Source organism: Rhea pennata, chromosome 22 (assembly GCF_028389875.1).
Source record: "Rhea pennata isolate bPtePen1 chromosome 22, bPtePen1.pri, whole genome shotgun sequence".
Classification (NCBI taxonomy): Eukaryota; Metazoa; Chordata; class Aves; order Rheiformes; family Rheidae; genus Rhea; species Rhea pennata.
In genome coordinates this window covers 5,932,092-5,954,981 of record NC_084684.1, presented here as the reverse complement: position 1 = coordinate 5,954,981, position 22,890 = coordinate 5,932,092, and the positions used below count along the sequence as shown (strand labels likewise).

The 22,890-nt window shown below is 44.2% G+C and overlaps 1 protein-coding gene across 1 annotated transcript in view; it reads left to right on the top strand.

Annotated features, from left to right (window-relative positions):
* Nucleotides 1-22,890, top strand: part of ACAP3 (ArfGAP with coiled-coil, ankyrin repeat and PH domains 3) — a 99,128-nt gene that overhangs the window by 60,678 nt on the left and 15,560 nt on the right. The window contains exons 5-15 of the mRNA XM_062593191.1: nucleotides 1,481-1,539; nucleotides 5,123-5,306; nucleotides 7,488-7,532; nucleotides 7,992-8,087; nucleotides 8,450-8,524; nucleotides 9,892-9,903; nucleotides 16,815-16,927; nucleotides 20,661-20,712; nucleotides 21,164-21,264; nucleotides 21,692-21,803; nucleotides 22,436-22,644. Coding sequence (XP_062449175.1) covers nucleotides 1,481-1,539; nucleotides 5,123-5,306; nucleotides 7,488-7,532; nucleotides 7,992-8,087; nucleotides 8,450-8,524; nucleotides 9,892-9,903; nucleotides 16,815-16,927; nucleotides 20,661-20,712; nucleotides 21,164-21,264; nucleotides 21,692-21,803; nucleotides 22,436-22,644 — 1,058 coding nt within the window. The remainder of the gene's footprint in view (nucleotides 1-1,480; nucleotides 1,540-5,122; nucleotides 5,307-7,487; nucleotides 7,533-7,991; nucleotides 8,088-8,449; nucleotides 8,525-9,891; nucleotides 9,904-16,814; nucleotides 16,928-20,660; nucleotides 20,713-21,163; nucleotides 21,265-21,691; nucleotides 21,804-22,435; nucleotides 22,645-22,890) is intronic.

The window sequence follows — 22,890 nt, the reverse complement described above, 5'->3', positions numbered from 1 at the left end:
CTACAAAGAGGAAGGTAGAAGAGCAAACTGGAAAAAGCTGTTTGTACAGAGCCCTCTGGTGGGTTAGAACAGTCCCCTTGCTAAGGCAAGGTGCCTTCCAGAGTCCTGTGCTGGCTGTGAATAGTACTTTGAACTTACTCTGTGGGCTCAGGCATATTCCCCTGAAAAGGCATTGGTAAGTTGAGGAGAGAAAGCAAGGCCAAAGAGTGGACTGGAAAACATTTTTTTTCTGGTGATGACATGCCCAGAAAGAAAGGTACAGTTATCAGTTGTGTTTCCAGGACGTCTTGGATTAAATCAGTAGCTTAAGGCACAGGGTTAAATTGGAGCAAATGAACCAGAGCTACTCATGCCAAACAGCTGTGGTAGTGTCAGACTTCAGCACTATAATGTTGCAGGGCATCATTAGGTTTTGGGCCAGTGCCTAGGCCTTGTGCTTCTGGTACTGGAATGAAATGGTGTCTGTGCCCATTCTTTGTGGGCCCTGCTTGCTTACTGCAGCCTTGCTGAAGACCTTTCTGTATACCACTGGTGTGATCTACCCTTTCAACTGCAGCCCTTGTGGTCTGGATGCCTCTTTCCATCTGGCCTCAGTTAGCTGAAGGGCTTTGTCATCCCAACACATGTCTGAAATGTGGAGCTATTCATAATCATGCTCATCAGAGAGAGGGATGAGTGAGGGAAATGAGCGCTGTTGTTGTGGTATTTTTGGCAGAGGAGGGGAGAAGGGGACATCTCTCAAAGGAAGGCAGGGGAAACTAGAGATGAGACCGACAAAGGGTATACAGAAATATGTTTGGGACTTTTTTTTTCTTTGTGAGGGGCAGAGGGGAGAATAAAGTTGAAATGATTGGTAGGAACTCACTTTTTATATCATATGCTTAGTTAAAAAAAAAATCAAGACTTGTTTTGACGCTGAAAGTTGAACCTCTCTCCCATGTTCTTCAGTGTGCCTTGTGTGATGAGGGTTGTTTCCAGAGACTCTCCACTTGCCCAGTAGAAGGGGTTGGGGTTTACAGAAATATTTTGAGATAGTGGGGCTGGCTGCAATGTACCTTCAGGAATTGTTCCAATCTCCTTCCCCAAGTGATGTAATGTTGTAGTGATAGTGCCCTCCTCTGGCAGAATGAGAAACTTGAGATTCAGGAGAGATGAAATTTGAAATGGCCTATGAAGACAACTGCTCCTACAAGTACTCACTTTATGAAAGCAGGTCAGCAGCGTAGGCCTCTTGGGGATTTTCAGTACCCCGACAGGGGCTGTGGGAGCTGCAGTGCAGGAAATCTGCACTAGTAAGGTAGTACTGCAGAGATGGAAAAGTTTAATCCATTGTGATAGCATCAAGAAATGGGCACTGACAAGCCCTGGAGTTATACTGAGTCCATTGCACTTAAGGTCCTAGAGAGCCATCATGGATTTTCTGACTCTGAAATGTTTCCATATTGCAAATATATTTGATGTTCTCTATCTTTTCTTTTAGATTCTGTTTGACCAGGCTCAGAGGTCAGTCCGACAGCAACTACACAATTTTGTGAAAGAGTGAGTACTTGTCTCTTCAGCCTGGTTTTCATCTTTTTGAACCTCCATTGCCCCTGTAAACAGAACTGCAGCTTCCACGTAACTACTCAAGGCTCTACTTGGGAGAAAAAAGACACTAAAGGGCAGAGGCAAGGGTCTGGTTTGTGTGATGGCTGCTGTTGTCATCTTGCTACTTTATCATTTGGTTGCTCTGTTGTCAACCAGATGTTTTCATCCTGTGAGCTCATACTTAAATCTGGCAAAGGAAACTTTCAGATCTTAGCATCATCCCCAAGTCTGATACGGTTCATCTGCAGAGCCTATCTCTGCCTCCTCCCACTGAATCTGGAAATCAAACACATCCCAAAGTTCAGACCTATGCAGAGTGGGGCTAACTCTACAGTGTCTGTGAAGCCTTTTGAGCTGAACCTTGTTTGGATACTGCTGACACATTACATCAGATGCAGAATTTGCTTAGTGATTTAAACCAGTGAATGCTTGCAGAAGGAGGGAACTTTCCTGTCAAATCACTTTGGGGTCCAGCAAAAATCATTGCACTCTTGCCTTCCTACACTTAGTCACTCAAAATCACAGTAGTCCTGCTCTTTTAGAGTAATCTGAGCATCTGTCTGGAATATGAGCCTTGCAGACAGAAGGGCCTTCTTTGGGTGGAGGAAGCAGCTAATTGTCACTATGCTGTGATGCTTTGAAATATCTGGAGAATACCTATGCCTTTACTTTGGAGCTTGCTTGCTAGTCCCGAGTTCTTTGCTAATGGAAAGCAGGGCTACAATGCCCCAGTGTGGGCAATGCAGAGAGCTGCATTTAACATGATAGGCCTGAGATTGAGAAGAAGCAGGCTCAGGAAGTCAATTGGATGGGAACAATACCTTTGATCAAATCTAGCTCAGCTTGATCTGTCCCTTCAGTGAAGATGGGAGAACAGCTTCTTTGCTGCCTTTGTAGGTTGTTCCTGTCATCTCTGCATTAGCACGCTTCCTCTGAGTGGCTCTTTTCCCCAGGGCAGGTACCTAGTGCAGCATGAGATCCCAAATCAGCTGAATATAGGTCAGAGAGGCAACTGAGGCCTTCAGCTAAGCAGGAGCTGGTTACCATGGGAACTCATAATTGACTGTGAATCCCTCAGCAGCTGTGTGTGGTTTGGTGCAAGGGAGTCCCTAGCTGTCCCCCTCCCTACCTTATTCCTCATCCCCCTCTTCCTGCCTAGCACACATGCTCTACACCCACTTTCTCTCTAATCATTTTTCTGATGAGCTCAGATTTAATCTGCTTAAGTCCTGGCAGTTGAAGGGGGAATTTCACATTCATTTTAGGCCTGTCATCCTTCCAGCATCTTTGATTTATTCTTTTTTTCACTTTTACTGCTCAACCTCCTCACTTTCATGTGCTGATGCTTTGATCTTTGCATTGCTATTACTCTTGGTTGGGAAACAATTTCTGTGCTTGGCATCATTTTGAATAATCTTCCTGGGGCCACATCTGTGGCTTCCTGACCGAGAGAAGGAACAAAAGAACATCAGCAACTGTGCCCTACGTAGTGTTTCATACATATCTGACAGAGCTATGTTCAGCCTCTCACCAGCCCTCCCCATTCCCAAACCCTGAAGGTCTCTGCCTGGTATACTTATGTGGTGAACATGTAAGTGAGCAGAAGTGAGCTTGCTCTGCTTGTGCTTTCAGTAAGCAAATGTTCTGTGACTGCCTTAGCACAGCACTAGGCCACCAATCTTTCTGAGTAGGAGGGTTTTATTTGCTAAGTTTTGGGGTTATACTCATGCTGTTGCAGTCTGGCTTAGAGCTAGCTTTGAATTTCCAAAAGTATCACATGCTTTCAGACTCCTGCTCTTTTCCACTGGGGATACATAGAGATGAGGAAGCTGTTCCTCACAAAGCTGGACTGAAAGCTATGTGAAATCCTCCACCTCCGAGCTACAGGTGACCCAAGAAATGCAAAAAGAAGTGACTGACCTCCATATCTTTCTGTGAATGGAGTTGAATGATCCATGTCACCCAGCAGCCCTGTGCATTGGCAATGTGAAGAAGCAACATCTACCAAGACTATAATCTAGTCACATCTATTTTCATTTAACCTTACTGTACCTGCCTATGGAAAAGTCTCTGGACCATACAATAGCTGTATGTAAGTTCAGGCTGTTTGCCACAGGGCACAGTCTGATTGTTGTCATGGTCAACTAAAGGACTTCATCACCCAGGGCAAAGTGTAGGTGGATGCTGCTTATTTGCTGACAGTTTCGAACTACTTTATAAAGTATAATAATTTATAAATCAATGGAGCTCCCCTGACTGAATATTATTAAGTGTTTACTTCTGGGTTGCAGCAGTTCAGAATGGGACTGCTGAAAGCAATGACTAGTCCTATCCAGTCATTTTGCCCCTTTCCTTGGTACTGAACTTCCAAGCAGAGATATCTGAAGAGGCAGGGCTGAGCAGCCTTTCCTGAACTGCTTTAATTTATGTCGGGCATATCAAATAAATTGAAGCCAGTCCTGGGTGACTTAACAATGCTCTGGGGCCAGTGCCAGAGCTGCTCCATGTTCCATTCAGTCAGCCGTGCTTCAGAAGGAACAGAATAGACACACAGAGGTGTTATCTGCATCAGCTTACTACCATAGTCCATGACATGTGAGTAAACATAAAGCACTTTAGTTTCCTTTCTTTAACCTCTCCACTTTATTTTGCCTGAAGTATGTTGCACGATTTTGAACAGATGGGGACTGGCCCTTGCTATATGCCTTTTAGCCTCCTCTCTGCAAAGCAGAACCCTGATCCTATATGAAGTCTCTAGGCATAAAGCTTAGGAAGTTCATATTGTGGGTCAGATATTTCTCAGTGCAGATGCTAATAAATGCACCTATTATAGGAGTGTGTATATATATATATATATATATATATATATGTATATATATGTAATGCACCTATTATAGGAGTGTATAAATGCACCTATTATAGGAGTGTATTATATATATATATATATATATATATATATATATACATATATATATATATGTAATGAAAAAGAAATGATCAAAGTCTGGATTTTATGATCAAACAGGAAAAGAACTGCTTAGAGAAGCACATGAGTGGCCCAGGTGCCCTTACTGAATGACCTATCTATCCTAAATTTGAGTAGCACTTAGTTTTACTCTCTTCCCGGGGTAAAATGTAAGTATATATTTTTACAGACAGGCTCAGAAATGTTCCACTTATTGTTCTGAGGACAGTTACGGACTGCTATTGTGCTGGATGTGGTCTTGCCTGGCTTTTTGGATACAGTCCTTGGAGAATTTCCTTAGGGCTTTCAAGGCAGTATGTATGCCTGCAGTGCACTGGGGGCAGTGTCTTTCCCTGCCAACTGCCTCTAAAGGAAGACCTTCTAGAGTTATTCTGGAGTCAGTCCAGCTGGACACAGTGGAGCTTGATAGGGTCAGAGTGACATCTTGAGGATGTTCTCTGAGGGATCACAGTGCACTTGGCTTCATCTCTCCCTACTCTGCTCTTATCAGTGATGTTCTGTCTGCTCTGTAATGATGGTTCCCACCATCTCTACTTCTTTGGGTTCCAGTGATGTGCGGAAGTTCAAGGAAACCAAGAAGCAGTTTGACAAGGTGCGAGAGGACATGGAGATTTCACTGGTGAAGAATGCCCAGGCACCTCGGCACAAGCCCCATGAAGTAGAGGAGGCAACAGGCACCCTGACCATCACCAGAAAGTGTTTCCGGCATCTGGCCCTAGACTATGTGTTACAGGTTAGTGTTTGAGTCCCCAGCTCTAGCTTCACCTCCCAGTACAGAACAAAAGACAAAGGCAAACTGCTAAATAATCCACAGTAGAGAATGAAGTTCAGTGGTGAGTGGGTGCAAGTAGACATTTACAGCTGGGTTCAAAAGGGCACTGGATTGTTAACTCTTTGGACACTTGGCCCTCTGCCCCTTGTGGTGGGGAGTCCTTGGGACCACCACCGTTTGCTGAAGTTCTGCACACCAGTAATTGCACTGGTACAAACCAACAGATGGCTTGGCAATGTTCTGGTCTGCAGTAGGTCCTAGGATGCTCAGAGCTGCCTTTGGCTTAATTCAGGCTGTCTATATAAAAGAATTGAATGTACAGTTTTGAGAGGGGTTTCACAGGTGAGAGGCTAGAGGTCTCTGAGCTGAGCTCCTTTGTGTCTCCCTCCGTGTTGCTGGAGCTCATGACCAGGTTTATTTGGAACAGAGTTAAGAGGCTGATTTGGTATGTTCATGGATACTGTAGCAAGCAAAGCTCTGACAGGAGCCAAAAGACTGTGCTTGGGTAACTTTCACCCAGTTTGATGCTCAGATACTGTGAGCAAATTGTTGCTGCATTTATAAATGACTTATTAACACACTGGGACTTATTATTTGTCATGGTAACATGTTGTTCATGACAATGACAGCTGAAGCCCCATATAAACTCTCCACTACTTTCTACAGTCTTTTTAGTGCTAATTGCAGCACTTGTAAGACTTCTCAGTATGTCTCATGGGATCCCTGGTAAAGCTGCTGTGTAACTGTGCTATTCAATTTTTAATTTTGTAGTAGTACTCTCTGGATCAGTTCTCAGCCTCTTACATTTAGTTATTTATTATTTTAAAATCTCAAGGATGTTTTTCATTTCCAGATCCTTGGCCTAGGATCAGAGAGATGTACTAGGTCTTGCAGAGTTTGCCCTTGTCCCCGCTTGAGGAGCTTTGCAAAAGTTTTGTCTTCTTTTCCAAAAGATTTTGGTGGCTGAAGTCTCACTAGCAGAGTGATGAACACTGAAAACCAATACTACCTTTACGTTTTTTCCAACATACTTTGTAATCCTAGGTTATTCCTGTCTTGCTGTTCTTTCAGGCTACAGGTTGCTGTTCACTCCAAAATATGCTGTAACTGTACAATTGCACTGAGTGGGGACTAGGAGTGAAAGGCTGGTAGGCTCACCTCACTGGTGCTGTAGGACAAACCAGAGAGAAAAAGATTCAGGACATAGTACCCAGTTGATTGTGTCCAGTGTTTTATGGTAGGGATTCCAGATGGGATTTGCCTGATCAAACATCTGCTGTGAACCGTGAGGTGTCAAAGGTAACTTTTACAACCATTCTGCTAAGCATCTGCTGATGGACCTCAGGAATGGTAGAACTCTGCTGTCCTCAAAGTGAATGCAGCGAACTGGTTCTCTACCAGAAGCAGGGCTAATTCTCCAAGGAATGCCCTAATGCTGTCGCAAGATGGTTCTGCAGTGCTCTCCCAGCCAGGGAGAAAGGAATGGCAAAGAGGTAAACCTGAATGTACCCAAAGGCCCCTTCTTCTATTACAGGAGACTAGATGCATCAGGGGTTGCACAGGGTATCCTGCATGACTGCTACTGCTGTGTTGAAGAGATGTAAAGGGCTGTGGGGCAGCAAGCCAGATTTTTCTCTCTGAGCAAAATGGGTGTGCAGAGGGCATGCACACTGAGAATACAAGCCCAGCACAGGTACTGCAATTTCCTAATTGGCTGCACTAGGATTACTGAAGAAGCCCATGACATTGCACTCTGGCACATTTCAACCTGCTAAGAGAAAGCAAAGCAGTGACCTGATAGATTAAACATCTCCTTTGTGTGATACCAAACTGTACTCTGGGACCACTCCTTCTTGTCAGGCTACTTAGAGACATACATCTAGCAACAACCTTAATCAGTAGGAGTCTACGTCAGAAAATGCACCAGTGTTTATGCAACAGTGCACAGTTTTTTTTTTTTTTTTTTTTTTTTTTTGAAATGGAACTTGTCAGAGCTATCTTTCCAGAAACTGTCTTTCTGGAACTGTCCCTCTGAATAGTCCGTGATTTGCTGATAGGGGTATTGCAACAAGTTGTTCGCCTGTAGATCTCTGTGCTGGACTGCTTGCTGATGCTGAGAGTCTTGTCTTGATCCTTTCACAGATCAACGTTCTGCAGGCCAAGAAGAAGTTTGAGATACTGGATGCGGTAAGACTGCTCTGTTTCCAGTGGCTAGCCTCAGTGACTCATTAAAGGCAGCCCTCTCTATTTCAGATTGCATGGGTCCATGTGCTAATTCCTCAGTCTCCCTGGAGATGCTGTTGGGGACTGCTCTGGGGGATGCAGGCATGCTAACAAGAGAGGAACGTGGAGGACCAGTAAGATACTCCACAGGCCAGAACCAGAGGGGACTTTCAGGGTTGAAGGACACTGATGCTCTTAGTGCTTTGTACTCATAACAGGATTGACTGACAGTGCAGAAAGATTTGTGGGAGGAAGAAAGGAGAGAGAAGAGGGAGAGGCAGTGAATGACTGGGTTGTTCTGGGAAGGGATAAGGTAGAACTGTGCCTTGAGGGGACATGTTTATGAGAAGTGAGAGATAAAATGCCTTTCATACTTGGCTGTCCCAGAGCCTGTTCTTATCTTACTTTTATTTCCTTCCCCAGATGCTGTCCTTCATGCATGCCCAGTACACCTTTTTCCAGCAGGGCTACAGTCTTCTTCATGAACTAGATCCCTACATGAAGAAACTAGCTACAGAGGTGAGGTGATGGAAGATACAATTAATTCCATCTGCCTGTTCTTTCTTCTGCACTCTTTCATCCCGAAAAGGCCTCCTCATTCCTGTTCAGCCACCATACTTGGTAATCAGGGAGTGATCAGAGCATTACATTAAGCCCTGCACTTGTCAGGTGAGCCATTCAGCACTGTTGGGGTGGCAGCCAGGAGCTATGGTTACTCTGTGTGTTTACCCAAATGCAGCTTCACTGTAACCCTTTTCCCATCTGATGGGGTCTTATGCTGTTAGGAATGGCTGGTGTAATCCCAGAACAAGGAAGCAGAGATGGACAGTGGCTCAAAAACCTATTTCCTGGCTTTTATGCCTGGTGTTCTCTTTCCATAGCTGGACCAGCTGGTGATTGACTCTGCAGTGGAGAAGAGGGAGATGGAGCACAAGCACGCACTGATACAGCAGAGGGTGAGTCCTGGGGCTGCATTTGTGGAAGCAGTGCTTCTCTCCATCAACAGGGGAGTGGCAACTCTACCATTTGATGAGGAGCCTTGCTGGGGCAGTCTTTCACAACTTGAAGCAGTAGAAGTTACTGAAACAGATATAATAACCTAGTAGTGGCTTGGTTAAATGCTGTACAAACCACTGCCACGTGCAGTGCTATCCTAGAGTCTAGCTAACAGGTAGGTTAGATCAAATGCAAGGCATTCAGCTACTAACATATGCCAGTAAACAAGGGAGAGGCAGACAGGAAGGACCCCATGGATCAGAGTGTCTGTTGTTCGCCGCTGACTTCACTCTCTCTGTAAGTCTTCCCTGTATGCTATCTCCCTCTTCGCTCCTGAGAATGTGGGGAGATCTGAATGGTTCACATCTGTAAATGGTTCTGAGATGAAGCAGCAGATGTAGTTGTTTGTAACCATTTTATGAAAACAACTTGACTGCATAGCAGAACTGCTTTTGGTTTGGAGAGAGGCTAGGGCAACTGCAATCTCTGCAGTTCTTGCCCACCCTTTCTCCTCTTCTCTCCTCTATTGTCTCACATCCTTCCCCTAGCTAAGCAAGCTGACTTACGTGTAGCAAGCCCCATGATCTCCAGTTGCTGCGGTACTAGCATGTCCCTTCTGACACTTCCCTCTGCTCACACATCTGTCCAGTCAGACTTCTTGCCTCTCACTGCCTTCCCCTGTGGTAAGGCAGCAGCATGGCAGCGTGCCTGAGTGCCCAGCCTAGCCAGATGGCCAGATCCTCTGTTAAATTACCTAGCAGACAAATGAACGGATGCACTCCTTTGGTCCCCAGAGACAGGATTTGCTGCAGGGCCTTTTCTTCATTCACAGGCAGCTCACACTGAATTATGTTAACGGGTCATGAGAAGAAGGCAGGGCTCAGTACTGCCACTGAGGAAGAAACACAGTGCAGTGAACTACTTTTGTTCAAGTCTGCTCCAGACTGCAGTCTGGGTGATCCTTGCTTAAGGTGATGTGATACGGCTACGGCCCTGAGCAGCTGGGGAAGGTCCATGGGGTCCTAGGCAAAGAGCTACAAAGCCTGAACAAGCTATTGTCAGCTAAGCTAGGGTAACTCATTGTGTGTGTGTGTGTGTGTGCGTGCGTATGTATGTGCTATAAGCCTGCAGTAATTGGGAAGAGCCACCATGGCTATTCCCAATTTTTTGAGCCTTCAATAGGGAGACAGCTTCAGTTAACGTGATCTCTGCTTTTCTAGACTTCTCATTTGTGGATCATTCCATGTCTGAACTTTGTAGAAACATCAACTAATTTTTTTTCTTCTTTTCTTTCTCTTTTTCATGGACTTCTCACCTGCCTTTGCAGACCCTCCTGCAGGTAAGTACCCACAGGTATTTCCTCCTTCATTTCTGAGAACTAATGCTTTGGTGCCTTGGATCTTTACTTAAAAGTCCTGCCTTCAAAAGCAAACCTGTCAACCCAAGCTTCCCCTGCAATCCTGTGCTTTTGCATTTTCCAGAACATCTCCATGCACCGTGGCATAATAAGAGGGAATTTCTGAGAGCCAAAATAAATAGACATTCAGGACCCAAGCCATGAGCAGGACTCACTGAGGAGTCCATGTCTGGCAGGCATTTGTGTGAACTGACATTTCTCCATAAGAAGAAACTGAGTGGTGCTTTCTAATGCTCTCTCTCAAAAATGTCATATCTTATAAAATGGAAATCTAACATAATTTGAAAGCTCATGACAGACATTTGTTGTAAATTGGCCTGTGTATACACTCCCTTTGGTTAAGTGTCCTGAGGGTTCGAAAATCCATTTGTGAACCATCAGACCCCTGGGGAACTCTGCTGGAGCGATGACTTCATTTGAGGAAACGTGGAGGCTCTCTCTAATGCAATGTAATTCATTTAAACCTCTTCACATTACATGGCTTTGCTGACTGGACAAATGAAGCAGAGTTTGAACTACAAGAGGCAGAATGAACAGTTGCTCTTCATCAGGATCCATATGCACAGACCTAGCTTCTCCTGTGGCTACCTGTGTGCATAGGCTTATGAGAGAACTGAACGTCCCCGTTCCAATTTATGCTCAAAAGCTTCCTTCCTGGATGTGTGTTATCAGACTGCTCCTCAGCTAGGCTGAGTTAGTGTAGCTTCTCCCATAATAATAGAGCATGATAACCTGCACCAGGTGAACATCTGGAAATCTTCAAAGGAAGCACAGCACATACTTGAATGTGTGTCTTGGTGCTGAGCCCAGCCAAACTCAGAGGTATCCTCTAGTATCGTGCAAAACTTGAAGATCTGGTTTCATTCAACTATGGAGAAGAATGACGAAAGTATCTTTTATCCTCAGCGCAGTGTCTCCCCAAACAGCCTACTGAGACATGACAAAAAAAGGAGAGAATCTTGTTTGAAATAATAGATTTTAGTTTCGAAGTGTGCTTGGGGTGGGAGAGCAAATTCCGTTGATAGTGCCTTGATAATTGAATTGTCTTGAGTAGTTTTGTGACACATGGAAGGCAGCCCTCTAAGAGCCCTGTTCTTAAGGAAGTGGTTTGTGGCATTTTGCTTCATTATTGATTTAATTAAAAGAAATTTGGTAGGGGAGAAAATCAATGTTAATCTTGATTATATTCTGTGATGCTGAAATTCAGATGCTTTCCTTCCATCCCTTCCTTTCCCTATACTGCCTCAAGGGGCATCTCCCACCATTTGTGTGGATTGCTAGAGCAACTATCATTTCAAGCGGTTACTATTTTAACCACTGCCCACTGTCTTCTCAGCTGCAAAACCTTAAGGGGCTCCATTTGTGGCTTCACACTTCATATTAAAATAATGCTTATTTACACAAAAAGTATGTCAATAAAATTGGCAAGAGAGAGGGAAGAGTCTGAATTTTTATCAACTGTAATAAATACTTCTGAGCTCTCTTGCCTGTTTGGCAAAGAAAGAAGAGAGTGTTATTGTGAAGGATAGGATACCTCTTCTGACTGTGTGCATGAGATGCATGTGTGAAGGAACTGTAGTATGGAATATATTTGTGCAGAGGCTGAGGGACACAGAGTTTTGGTGCTTTCTACACTTCTTCTGTAGAATTTTGAACTAAACTGTGTCTTAAATCACACGTGGAATGAATTTATATGTTTTCTTGTGGATGAGCTCGGTTGCTTCAGATGGATGCACAAAGACACACAAAGGCTGTTGTAGGTTGGCCCACTTATGAGAAAAATTCTGGAGGACTCACCACTGGAAAACATGGGCCCAGGAAACTTTTTCAGCTCATCATGAGAAGGGAAAAGATAACATTTAAACCAGTCCTCCCTCTCAGATCCTGACCTTTCTGAACCCATCAAGTTCATCAAAACTGGTAGGCCAGTCTCTCTGAAAGTGAAAAGAATGCAAGTTCCTTTGCAGCTTCATACGTGCTGTGGAGTGGAGGAAGCACTTGTGCATCTGGTCACTGATTGCATGAGAAGGCAGGAGGCTGGAGTGCCAAGGCAGAGCTCTCTGCCTCATTTAGTCTAGCTGGTAAATAACAAACTAGGGGCCATATGCCACTTCAGCACCCTTATTTCTGTGTCTGTATTGGAGCAGGGGTCAAATTACTGGCCAAAATGTTGCTCTGCTCAAAGAAGCCAGGGGAAGCAGAACCTGCTAAAGGCAGACAAGCCTGACTCTGTTAAGGTCAGGGTGCACTGTCTGACATCTTCCTGTCAACTTTGCTTTGCGTTTTCTGGCTTTTCCCACTCCCTTTTGTCCCTCTGTGACAGCTGTATGAAAATTAGCCCTTTTCTAAGCTGATTGACTGTGAATAGGTGGCATGAGGAGGGGACAAGCAGGTGGTCCCCAGAGGCAGCAGGCTTCCTTCCCCTAGTATCCCTTGCTTTGACAGGAGCCAACAGCAGATCTTACAGTTACCCAAAAAGGAATAGGAGGAGTAAAGGAGAAGGGACTGAAAAAGAAATCCCTCCTTCCTTGCCAGCCCACAGTGCTTAACAGAGATGCTACTCTAGAGAGCAGAGAGAAGAGGACACAGAGCTGCTCCCTGCTCTCTAGCAGGAGAACTTCCCTTGCAGCTGGCAACATGAAGATTTTTGGCAGGCTTGAATACCTCCTGGTAAGGAGATATCCCTGCAGGGTGGGTTCAATCTGGGGAGAAAGTTTAGAAGGCATTTTTTCCAGGGGGAGCAAGGTGTGCCTCTAGGACTTTGCTTGCTAATATGACCCAAGAGCAAGTCCAGGTTTATTACTACAGCAGAGAAAATGTGTTTGGTTCTGTTTGTGGGTTGGAAAAGCCCTGGGGCGGAGCACAGATCTCTGAGCATCTCCTGGTGGGAAGCTGCAGAGCAGAAGAATCATTTGGCTTTAGGCAATTCAAGAAACAAAAGGTCTGTAAATAGGATTTGGCCAGAATGAGAGAAAATTTTCTGTGCAGAACAGGGGTATGTGTGTGTGGGAGCCCTCCTCCAAATCCTGTGTGCCTTGGAGGTTCTTGTGATGTACACACTTTATCCATACAGAGGTAAAAATAACCAGATAGAGAAAAGCTTTAAATATTCTTAGGCGCCAGGAGAAGACAGAATGTGCATACACCGGTGTGTGAATAGGAGGAGTGTGTGTACATCTATAAGGAATGTGAATATTCCTCTGAATTATGTTCTCTTTAGAATCACATAGCTAAACTAGTCACATACAGCTTGTAATTAATTTCTGGAAGAAGTTTTTTTCTACACATGCATGTATACATAATGTTATTACCGTGTACGTAATATTAAATAGTGAGCATCATTGGTTACTCTACAAGAAAAGAGGGCACTTCTGGATAAAGCCTTTGTCTTCTGTGAGGGAAAGCATACACTGCATTTATTGTCTGTTATCCTAAATGGTTTTGATTGGAAATACATTAATGAGGAGATTTGGTAGTATTTAGTTGTGGCTATGTGTCTCTGAATCTCTAAAAACAGCTAGACTAAAATGCTTCACTGGTCATGACTGCCTAGTTTGATATAGTGTTTTCTATTAGTAGATATCAAAACACTGTAAAGAGAAAGATTATCTTTTTTTTTTTCATTTTGAATTGATAGTGAGGAGTGCATGCCATGGCTTTGCAGGGAGGGCCATTATAGTGATTGTATTTTAAAGAATTTTAAGGAAGTCTTAGTATTTATAAAGAAAGGCTCTATCTGCTCTCTGCTAGCTGTTTGCTCTCTGGGATAGGGATGAATCTGTACTAGAGAAACACCTTCCTACCTCAGAAGGTATCCTCTTAGGCAGGTCTTCTTACTTGGCAGACTCTCTCTAGTGATTCAGGGGAGGTGAGGGACACCTTCACAATTCATGTTAAGTCTCTTCACATCATTCTCAAAACTATCTCCCCAGACAGCTTTCTGAGATAACTTTTACCAGGAATCAAAATGTGTTTGTGCATGCATGTGCATGAGGCTTCAACAGATGTTCTTGTAAATTCTCTTGCAGAAATTTGTCTTCTATTTTCAATGACTGTGGTAAGAAAGTTCCCTGTATGGGCTAAGGCAAGATGATGTGCCTAGCAATCCGTTGTTTAAACTCATTGTTTAAGATCATTGTAGTGTGCTGGGACTTCCGTAATTGCAATTTATTTTAATGTTCCATTTTCTTTTCATTAGAGAAACAAGGTACTGAGGACAGAGTCAGTGCTCAAACAACGTAGATTTGCTCAGACTTTGCCATGCTCTGGTTTACCAGTATTGAACTGGAAGGGTTATGTACATCTTCTTAAGACAAAGGGTAATTCTGTCCCTCTGAGTCACTCCTAATGAAGCTGACCTTCTCTTCTTCCTGGACTGATGATAATCAATCTCCTGTGATGCAATCTGAGTGGCAGGGACCTTAAACCCTCCTGAGTCCTGCCATGGTTTTGCCTCCCAGCTAGTTGAACCATTTCTGCACATTTCCCTTTTGGCCTTTGCCTCGCTGAGAAGGGAAAATGATAGTGATCGAAAGAGAATTTCTGGGTTTTTTTTTCTCTTTGCCTCTCCTTCCTTTATTTAGTTTGTTTTTCAAAACTGCATAGCTTTGTACAAAGGCTCCAGGAGCTGAGTGCAATGGAATTGAACATATTACCCCTGACGATTAGGCAGCCATATGCACAGGGATAGAAGGCAGACTGGTGCTTGTCCGTCAAATCTCTTCTTTGATTTGGATCTACTTTACAAACACAGTTTCCAAGTCTTGGGGACACGTTCTGCCCTCAGTTGCCCAGCAGTAGTTCTGTTAACGTCAGAGGAGTTGGTCAGGAATTGCATCAGTAGAAATGTGAGCAGAATTTGACCTGGGTATGTTTCCTAACCAATAAGAGAACAAGAAAAAAAAAAAAAAAAAACAGCTTTGAAATAGAGCATACAAGTCATTCCTCTCAGCAATCTGTTTCAAAGTTTGGACACCATCCAGATGGCTCTGTGTCTTATCAGCTATATAAGTGCATGTTGTATGTGTGTATAATTTTCACTTTCTTTTTAAAATTGAGTTTGGTGCAGAGTTCTTTCAAAGGCAAAGAACAGCTCCATGCACCTTCAGCCATACAGTTTGGAGAGAGAATGTGATACAGTTCAAACTCAACAGGGTTAAGTTAACACCTGGCTTGCCTCCACTGACTTTTTACTCCAGTGATGCATGTGACCTGCCTGTCCTATCTGTTCTTCCTGCATTCATCATCAGCAACATATCCTCCTTACCACTGCACTGCATGTTTATATGAGGACAGCTAAAGAAATCATGCAATTATACAGCGTGTGCCCCCCCCAACACTTTTATCTCTTCCACAAAGTGAGGTGCAGTGAAGTGATCATCTTTAAAAAGTGCTTGGAAGGTTCTGTCCTCCCTTTGCTGTATACTTTTCAACAAAATCCTTATTTGGATGTTTGCATTAGTTACCATAAAGCAGACAGTGTGGGTTCTCGTCACATTTATGGAAGTCTCACTTTGGAGCAGCTGTACAGAAATCAGATTCAAGTGGCTGTAAATTAGGGAAGTTCCCTCTAGCCTTTATTTGTAATATGTACATGAAAGACGTCTGCAGCAGAGACCCCATGGGATTCACCCCTTCTATGGCAAGAAGACTTGGGACTGTGCAGACCCCTTTTAATTAGATGCCTTACAGCAGAGTTTCCAGTGCCTAATTGGGCATCATGCTGTCTTTCCAAGGAATGACTCAGTCCTGTCTCGTTGTATCTCCTCCTTCTGTATCAGTATTATTATGACACCTCCTAGACAAGCTGGCATCTCTGAACATGAAAATAACTCATCTTAATGGGAGTGAAGTACATGTTGCCTAGCAACAGAACATTGCACAAGTCTTCATATGCTGAACTGCAAGAGGCACTTAAGTTAATGAGGCTGCATTTCACTGTACTGTTGGGTCTTTGAATGAAGTGTTGCAGGGAAAAATATTTACACTCAGGGAGATGTAGGTAGAGTGTATCAATAGTGTGAAATTGGTGTGCAAAGAGAGCAAGTGCCTTAGTTCTCAAGGTTAGAAGGGAAAATGTAGGTTCCATGACGTAGTTTCTCTTGGGAAGGAGGCAGATCATAGCTCAGGGAGAAGAATCCCATATTCTGTGGGAACAGCTGCTCTACTCTGAGCTGTGTCCTGTGTACCACTTGTCAGAATCCACAAGATCTGTCTGGTGAATCAATCCAAACCCGACAAATTATCTCTGACTGGTAGAATAGCATAGTGTAGATAGCATAGAGAAATGAGCGAGCACAGATTGAAGATAGCATATGATGATAACTAATGAAAACAGGATTGATAAATCTTGCTTCCCTGTTGGAAATCATCATGTCTGTTTTCCTTGTGTGAAAAGGCTGAGATTTGACCTGTTTCTGGCCCCCTACAGGACAGAGAGGCAGCAGCAGTGCAGACTCACTTGGCCATTGAAAAGCACCTCCATCAGTTTATTCTCCATTGCAGACTGCCCCAAAGATTGAGAACTTCTAGCTGTCAAGATACCAAGCTAACTACCTTTCTCCTTATCAGCTACCACTGGAGGTATATGGCATATATTGCACTTTCTCCAAACAATAGGGACAGATGAGCGTACTGGAATGAAAATTATTCATCATTGGTGTTTGTGGCTGCTAAGGTATACAGACGTGCTCTGAGAAATGGCTGTGCCTACACTTTAGGATCTTGTTAGAGGTGGTGTGCTTCTCTTGATGCTTTTATTAGGCTCATTGGCATAGGTACATTTGTTCTGAGGAGCACTGCCTTCTTGAGTCTCACTCTCTTTTTATCTGCAGGACTTCTCCTATGATGACTCAAAGGTGGAGTTTAATGTTGATGCCCCCAGTGGAGTGGTGATGGAAGGCTACCTCTTCAAGAGAGCTAGCAATGCTTTCAAGACATGGAATCGGTGAGTAGTAACTCACATCCTGTTTGATAACTGGGCCAAGGCTCTGAACATAGCTATTACTGGGATGCCTGCACAGGAATGCCTTTCACCTTTGGTAAGATCTCAACAACTGTCATTGTCACTGAAAAGATTCCAAACTAAATAGTTAAGTGAGGTTGTTTTGATAGCTTCTATATAAAGAGATTTTTCTTTTAAGGGTGTTTTGCATGTAGACATGAGTTTGCTGTATTCACTCTCTGAACATTCCAGACAAAAGTAAGCTTAGAACCAGAAGACATGTTATTGTAACACTGCATCTGAGCAAGTAAGTCCTCCTGAGAAAAATAGTAGATCCAGATGGATTAATACAGCTTTATCAACACACTTACCTGGCTATGTGGGGTCAAGTCAGTTCAGAGCAGAAGAGAAATAAGCATCTGCCTGTAAAAGATCAGATAAGTTGCCTAGCAGCACAGTGCCCCTTAACTCATATTTGTCAAACATGCAAAGCTACACACTCTGCAGTGTTTTTGATACTGGTATTTTAGAGGTTGTATTCAGTAAAAGAGCTGGTTGCTTTGTATTTTACAAAAGTGATTATTATTTTCTTGCATTAAAATGAATGTGCTTCTTTTTGCAAACTGGAATATTCTTCCCAGGCTGCATTAGGAAATGTGTCAGCCCACGATTTGCTACATCTTAGTAAATGCTTGAAAATGTGTCTCTGAGTGCCTTCCATAATGGAACAATGACCAGGTTCCATGAGGGGAAACAGGACACAAAGCAGCTGGAGTCTTGCCCTTGGGAAGCTGTAAATTCATAACCATCAAGAGGAACATCTAACATAGGGAGACAGGCACTGTTTTCAAGAACTGCTAGAATCAAACTGATCTATTGTTGAAGGGAGAGAGATGTGAGTGTGGAAATACCAGTGTGCTGTAGGGAGCTGAGATGGCTCTTTTGTGCGCTGACCCTGCTCTTAGTCACTTATAAATATTTCAGCTGATGCGTCACTGGGAATGCCAGACTCGTATATGCCTCCTGCACTAGTCATGCAGGCTCCACAGTTCTCAGAGACCTTGGGAAAGTGCAAGCAAAGAAGGTTTCATGTTCTTGCCTTGCTTGATGCTTGTGTGTTTAGTTTTCCTTGAGACAATCAATGGGTTTCATTTATAGTTGTGCAATTAAAAGAAGGATTCAGACTCTTGCAGTTGGTTTCTAATGCATGAAATCAATGCCTCTTTAACCCACATTTCCTCCTCTCAGGGAACAGGGAAATGATAGAGTGTTAGGAAATCCTGTATTTGGCTATTGGATACTTTCAGAGTATACACCACAGCAAGGTGGAGATCTGCTAGCATTGGACTTTGAAATTAAATGATTCACTGAAGAGTCCATGGTATGCACAGAAACTGCCTATATTTGGACAGGCAAGAGACTTGAAATTGCTAGAAATCTGTGAATAGGTTAGTCATTTCTTCTCCTCAAACCTTGCCTGATACTAAGCATAAGATTTCCATCCCTCAGGCTCTCTGGTCCCTTGACATTTAAGTACTATCTCTGCACTTCGAGGAAACAGAAGCCGCAACACCAGCTACTGCCCAGTGTATCAGATGTTTGGTCTCAGTGCTCACAAGCTGTTGCATCAGAAGGTATCCTGGCTGAATTTGTCAGCCTTTTAGAAGGGAAAACACTCTACTTGGTGTTTTTAAAGCAAAGTATTTCCTCAGTCCTTGATCTCTGTCATGGCTGCTTCTACTGCACACCACATGTTTCTGCAGAGCAAAAAGGTATGTCAGGATAGCATTGAGATCTGTGCCTCAAAAGCTTGACTCCTGTAACAGATGAACAGTTACAAGTAGCTACCTTTTCCTGGCTGTGAATTCAAGGGCTGCTGCAAAGGGCACTTATCCTGGAGGGAACATGACCCTCTGAGGTCTTCTGGTTTCCCTGACATTTGACATAATGCTTATGTGTCAAAGGCTCCAAGTTTTCCATCTCCCCCATATCCCAGCTGTCTTCCCTGTATTCTCCTACATTCCAGTTATCCATAGTCTATATCCTCCTCACAGCCATCTCTGTCCCGGCATTCCCACCCACTCTTAGCAATATCTACCCACATCTCAGGCATTCACAGCTCCCATAACTTACTCATGTGATCTTCCTAGTGTTACTCAGCTATTCACTGTTAACGACTCCCCCACACTGTGAGGGGGAAGGTGCAAGTGGAGAGAACAGCACAACCCACAGTTCAGGAGCTCAGGCTAAGAGCAAGCACCAGGCAGTGATGCCTGCTCTGGCCTGGCAGAACAGGAGAACGGGGCTGCAAGAACCAGGAGCAGAAACAAAACCTTGAGAGACAAATGTTCTACTCATCTTCATGTGAAAACAGAGCTCTTTGAGCATAGACCACTTTCTGCAGCTCAGAGAGATGCAGAACTAGATGAGTTCACAATTGATCAAAAGAGGTTCCCATGTAGATGGAATGGCCTCCAGTTATCTGTATTCCCCTTTTCCACAGATAGAGTCCTTTATCGTTGTTGCCTTTTATCTCTCTGTTTAATTTCTCAGCAAAGATGATAGAGAATCTTGTCTCATCTCATTTTGCCAGCGAGCCCTGTTCCTTTGCAAACCGAGCATGTGATACATGCTGTAAATAACAGCCTGCTCCAAGCCTCTCTGATTCTTTATGCTCAAGATTTTCAGTACATTTTTCCTGAAGTCTAGCAGCGCTCACAGCTTTCATTGCCCTCCAAGAAGATAATCAAGTTGCTAAATCATAGGCTGGATCCTGAAATGAGGAAACAACTTGGGGGTTTGGATATAGCACTGAAGATTAATACACCTGGGAATTTTCTCTGCTGTCAGCACCGTGCGGACCTCTGTCAGTTGTATTTTAGTAGAAAGCCAGTATCTGGTGGTCTGTTGCCCTCCCAAGAAGGTAGACTACCTTCAGATAAAGCTATCCCTACACCAGCCATAGATAATAGGAGCCTTAACGTTCAGTTTGGTCTACATTAGTCAATAATGGATACAGAAATTTCAGCCTGGTGAGTAGGATAGCTTAGATAAGCAGCAAGGTGTGCAACCATTGACCTTACTTCCTCCAGTGTTCTTTGCAGGGTTGCCAGCTAGCAGGGTTTTCTGAGATGGGTTTTTCTTTTTCCTTTCTGCAAAGCTCTTAATGATGGTGAGGAATTTCTGGGTTTCTCTGGGACAGCATGCTTGGAGGCACACTGTGTCAGGCGTGGCATGTGCAAGTAATCCAGCCTTTCCAGTAAGTGTGAGATGTGCCTACTGTGCAGGTCTGTCCAGCCCTAACCGGTGTCACACAAGTACTGATTTTACTACCTGCACCAGGACCAATGCACATGTGCAGACTTCTGCCCTGAAAATCCAAGGGAGCAATATAGGACAGCCCTATTCCTCTTCCTTCCTTCCTTCCTTCCTTCTGTCTTCATATACGTTGACATATCTAGGACACTTGTTACCACAGCATCTCAGTGCCAAAAAAGTCATTCCTTAAGGCTGTAAATACTATGTTTATTCTCTGAAGGAGAGAGTACTGGAGAGGAGGGAACTTTTCTTACCACATTAGTATTTTTCCTGCTTCCTGGAATAAATGACACTCTTTGCAAATGCAGAAGTATCCCATTTTGCAGGGCAAGGGGTACTGCCTCTTCCCCTATACCTCTGTTGCTGTTCATAGCTATGATCTCTCTCTCTCTCTTTCTCTCTCCCTCTCTTTCCTCAGGAGGTGGTTCTCCATACAGAACAGCCAGCTGGTGTACCAGAAAAAGTTAAAGGTCAGTGAGATGGCCCCACATGGCACTGTCAGCTTAGCCAATTTGTCTGATGTCCTCCTCTGCTGAGGACTTCTGCATTGCATTGGGGGGAAGGAGGGATTGGATCAGAGGGACAACAAGCCCATTCAGGCATTATTACATTCTGAAGCCAGGCTGTGCTGAGAACTGAGTGGTGGTGGGTGGTATTTGCAGGGATCTAAGGATTGCTGCTTAGCAGAAGTTGGTGAAGCCCCCAGTAAACCTGCCACTTCATCTTCCTTTTGTCGCATGCTTCGATTTGATACAGCTCCTTCCCATCACCCTAGTGATCCCATAGCGGGCTGACTGTTATTCCTGGATCCTGGACCCAGTATTTGCTAAACAGCAGGGTTTGGGGAGGAGTTTTCCAGGAAGCCAGATTATGGCACTGATTCAGGGAGTTGGACAAAGCCACCTGTTCTCTCCCCTTCAGGATGTCCTCACAGTAGTGGTGGAAGACCTGCGGCTCTGTACTGTCAAGCCATGTGAAGATATAGAGAGGAGGTTTTGCTTTGAGGTCGTCTCACCTACCAAGTAAGTTTGGTAGTTTTCCCAGGCCATCCTCACAGTAGCTGGACTGTGCATGGAATTGCAAGAGATTAGCTTCAAGCAGATGCTTCCCTGGGCTCCTCAGTGTTGACTGGGAGATACCTTTGCCTGTACTCCAGAGTCCCCGTGAAGTTCAGCAGACATCAGCCAAATCAGAAGTTAGGCCACCCAAACCTAATATATGCATAGGCAGTGAAGCTAGCAATGGTCAGCTTTTCAAACTGGCTGGCAAGTCTGCCTGTAGTTTTTGAAGAGGGAGCACCCCTATAGTGCAAGGCTTGTAAGATTATTTTTTGCCCTTTTTGCCTCTTAAGTTGAAGCATTGCCCCCTTGGAAAGGCTATGCTGAGGATGAAGTGCGACAGTTTTGTCCTGCCACTTTACTTCTCCCAACTCACTTCTTTTCCTTGCAGGAGTTGCATGCTACAGGCTGACTCAGAAAAGCTGCGTCAAGCCTGGATTCAGGCTGTTCAAGCTAGCATTGCTTCTGCTTACCGGGAGAGTCCTGACAGCTATTACATTGAAGTAAGTGAAGGGCCAGGGAAGATCCCTAATTGTGTCTCAGAGCCCTGGTAGTGGGCTTTTGAGCTGACCAGTCCAATGTGGGTGGCTGGACCACATGGAAGTACTCTTCTGCCCTCACGGTAGGGAGCACAGATGGCAGTGCTAGCTCAAAGCCAACAACTGGTCACCAACCTAAGCTATGCTTACAAAGTTGGTCAGGAGGAAAAGGCAAAGCTTTAAATTAGTGTTGTCTTGACATCTTCACCTTCTTGCTATGCCTCTCTGAATTACTGTTCCCTTAGAAATTATGTTCTCCTGCTTGCTCCCTAAGGGGGACAAATGCAAGGCATCATGGTAGCAGATATCTGAGGTTGTGTCCTACGTGATGCTCTGTGGGCTGTCTGTCCTCTAGAGCAGAGAAAGGATGAAGCACCATCTCGTGGCAGACTTCAGTAGCACATTAAAGTGGTTTATTGTCCCTGTTGTTCCCATTGTTACTCAACAGAGATTAATGAGGCTTTACACTTTCCCTTCTTGGACTAGCAGCAGTTCATTCCTCTTTAGCTAATGCTTTCTACCAATGCCTGTACTTTGCAAAGTTCTGATTCCTTCCACAATATTATGCAGATCCTAGAATCCTTTTCTCCCTGCAGAGGCTGGATCGGACCGCTTCTCCATCCACTAGCAGCATTGATTCTGCTACTGACTCTCGGGAACGCAATGTGAAAGGGGAGACCATCTTGCAGAGAGTTCAAAGCATCCCTGGGAATGATCAGTGTTGTGACTGTGGTCAGCCAGATCCCCGCTGGGCCAGTATCAACCTGGGTATTCTGCTGTGTATTGAGTGCTCTGGTATCCACAGGTACTGCATGCATGTGTGTGCGCTCTGTGCTGCCAACAAGAGACATGGAATATAAACTGCTGGAAGTGGAGCCTGAATTATGGCTGACTGTTATATTTGTACAGATAGATTCAGTAGTAACAGCTTGCTACAATACTTGCATGTGCAGGTACATCCATGTGCGCATATGTGAAACACTCTCTCTTTCCTGTACAGGTGCAGTAGTTGGTACTGGCAGCTCACATAGCAGAGAAAAGTGCAGTCTAG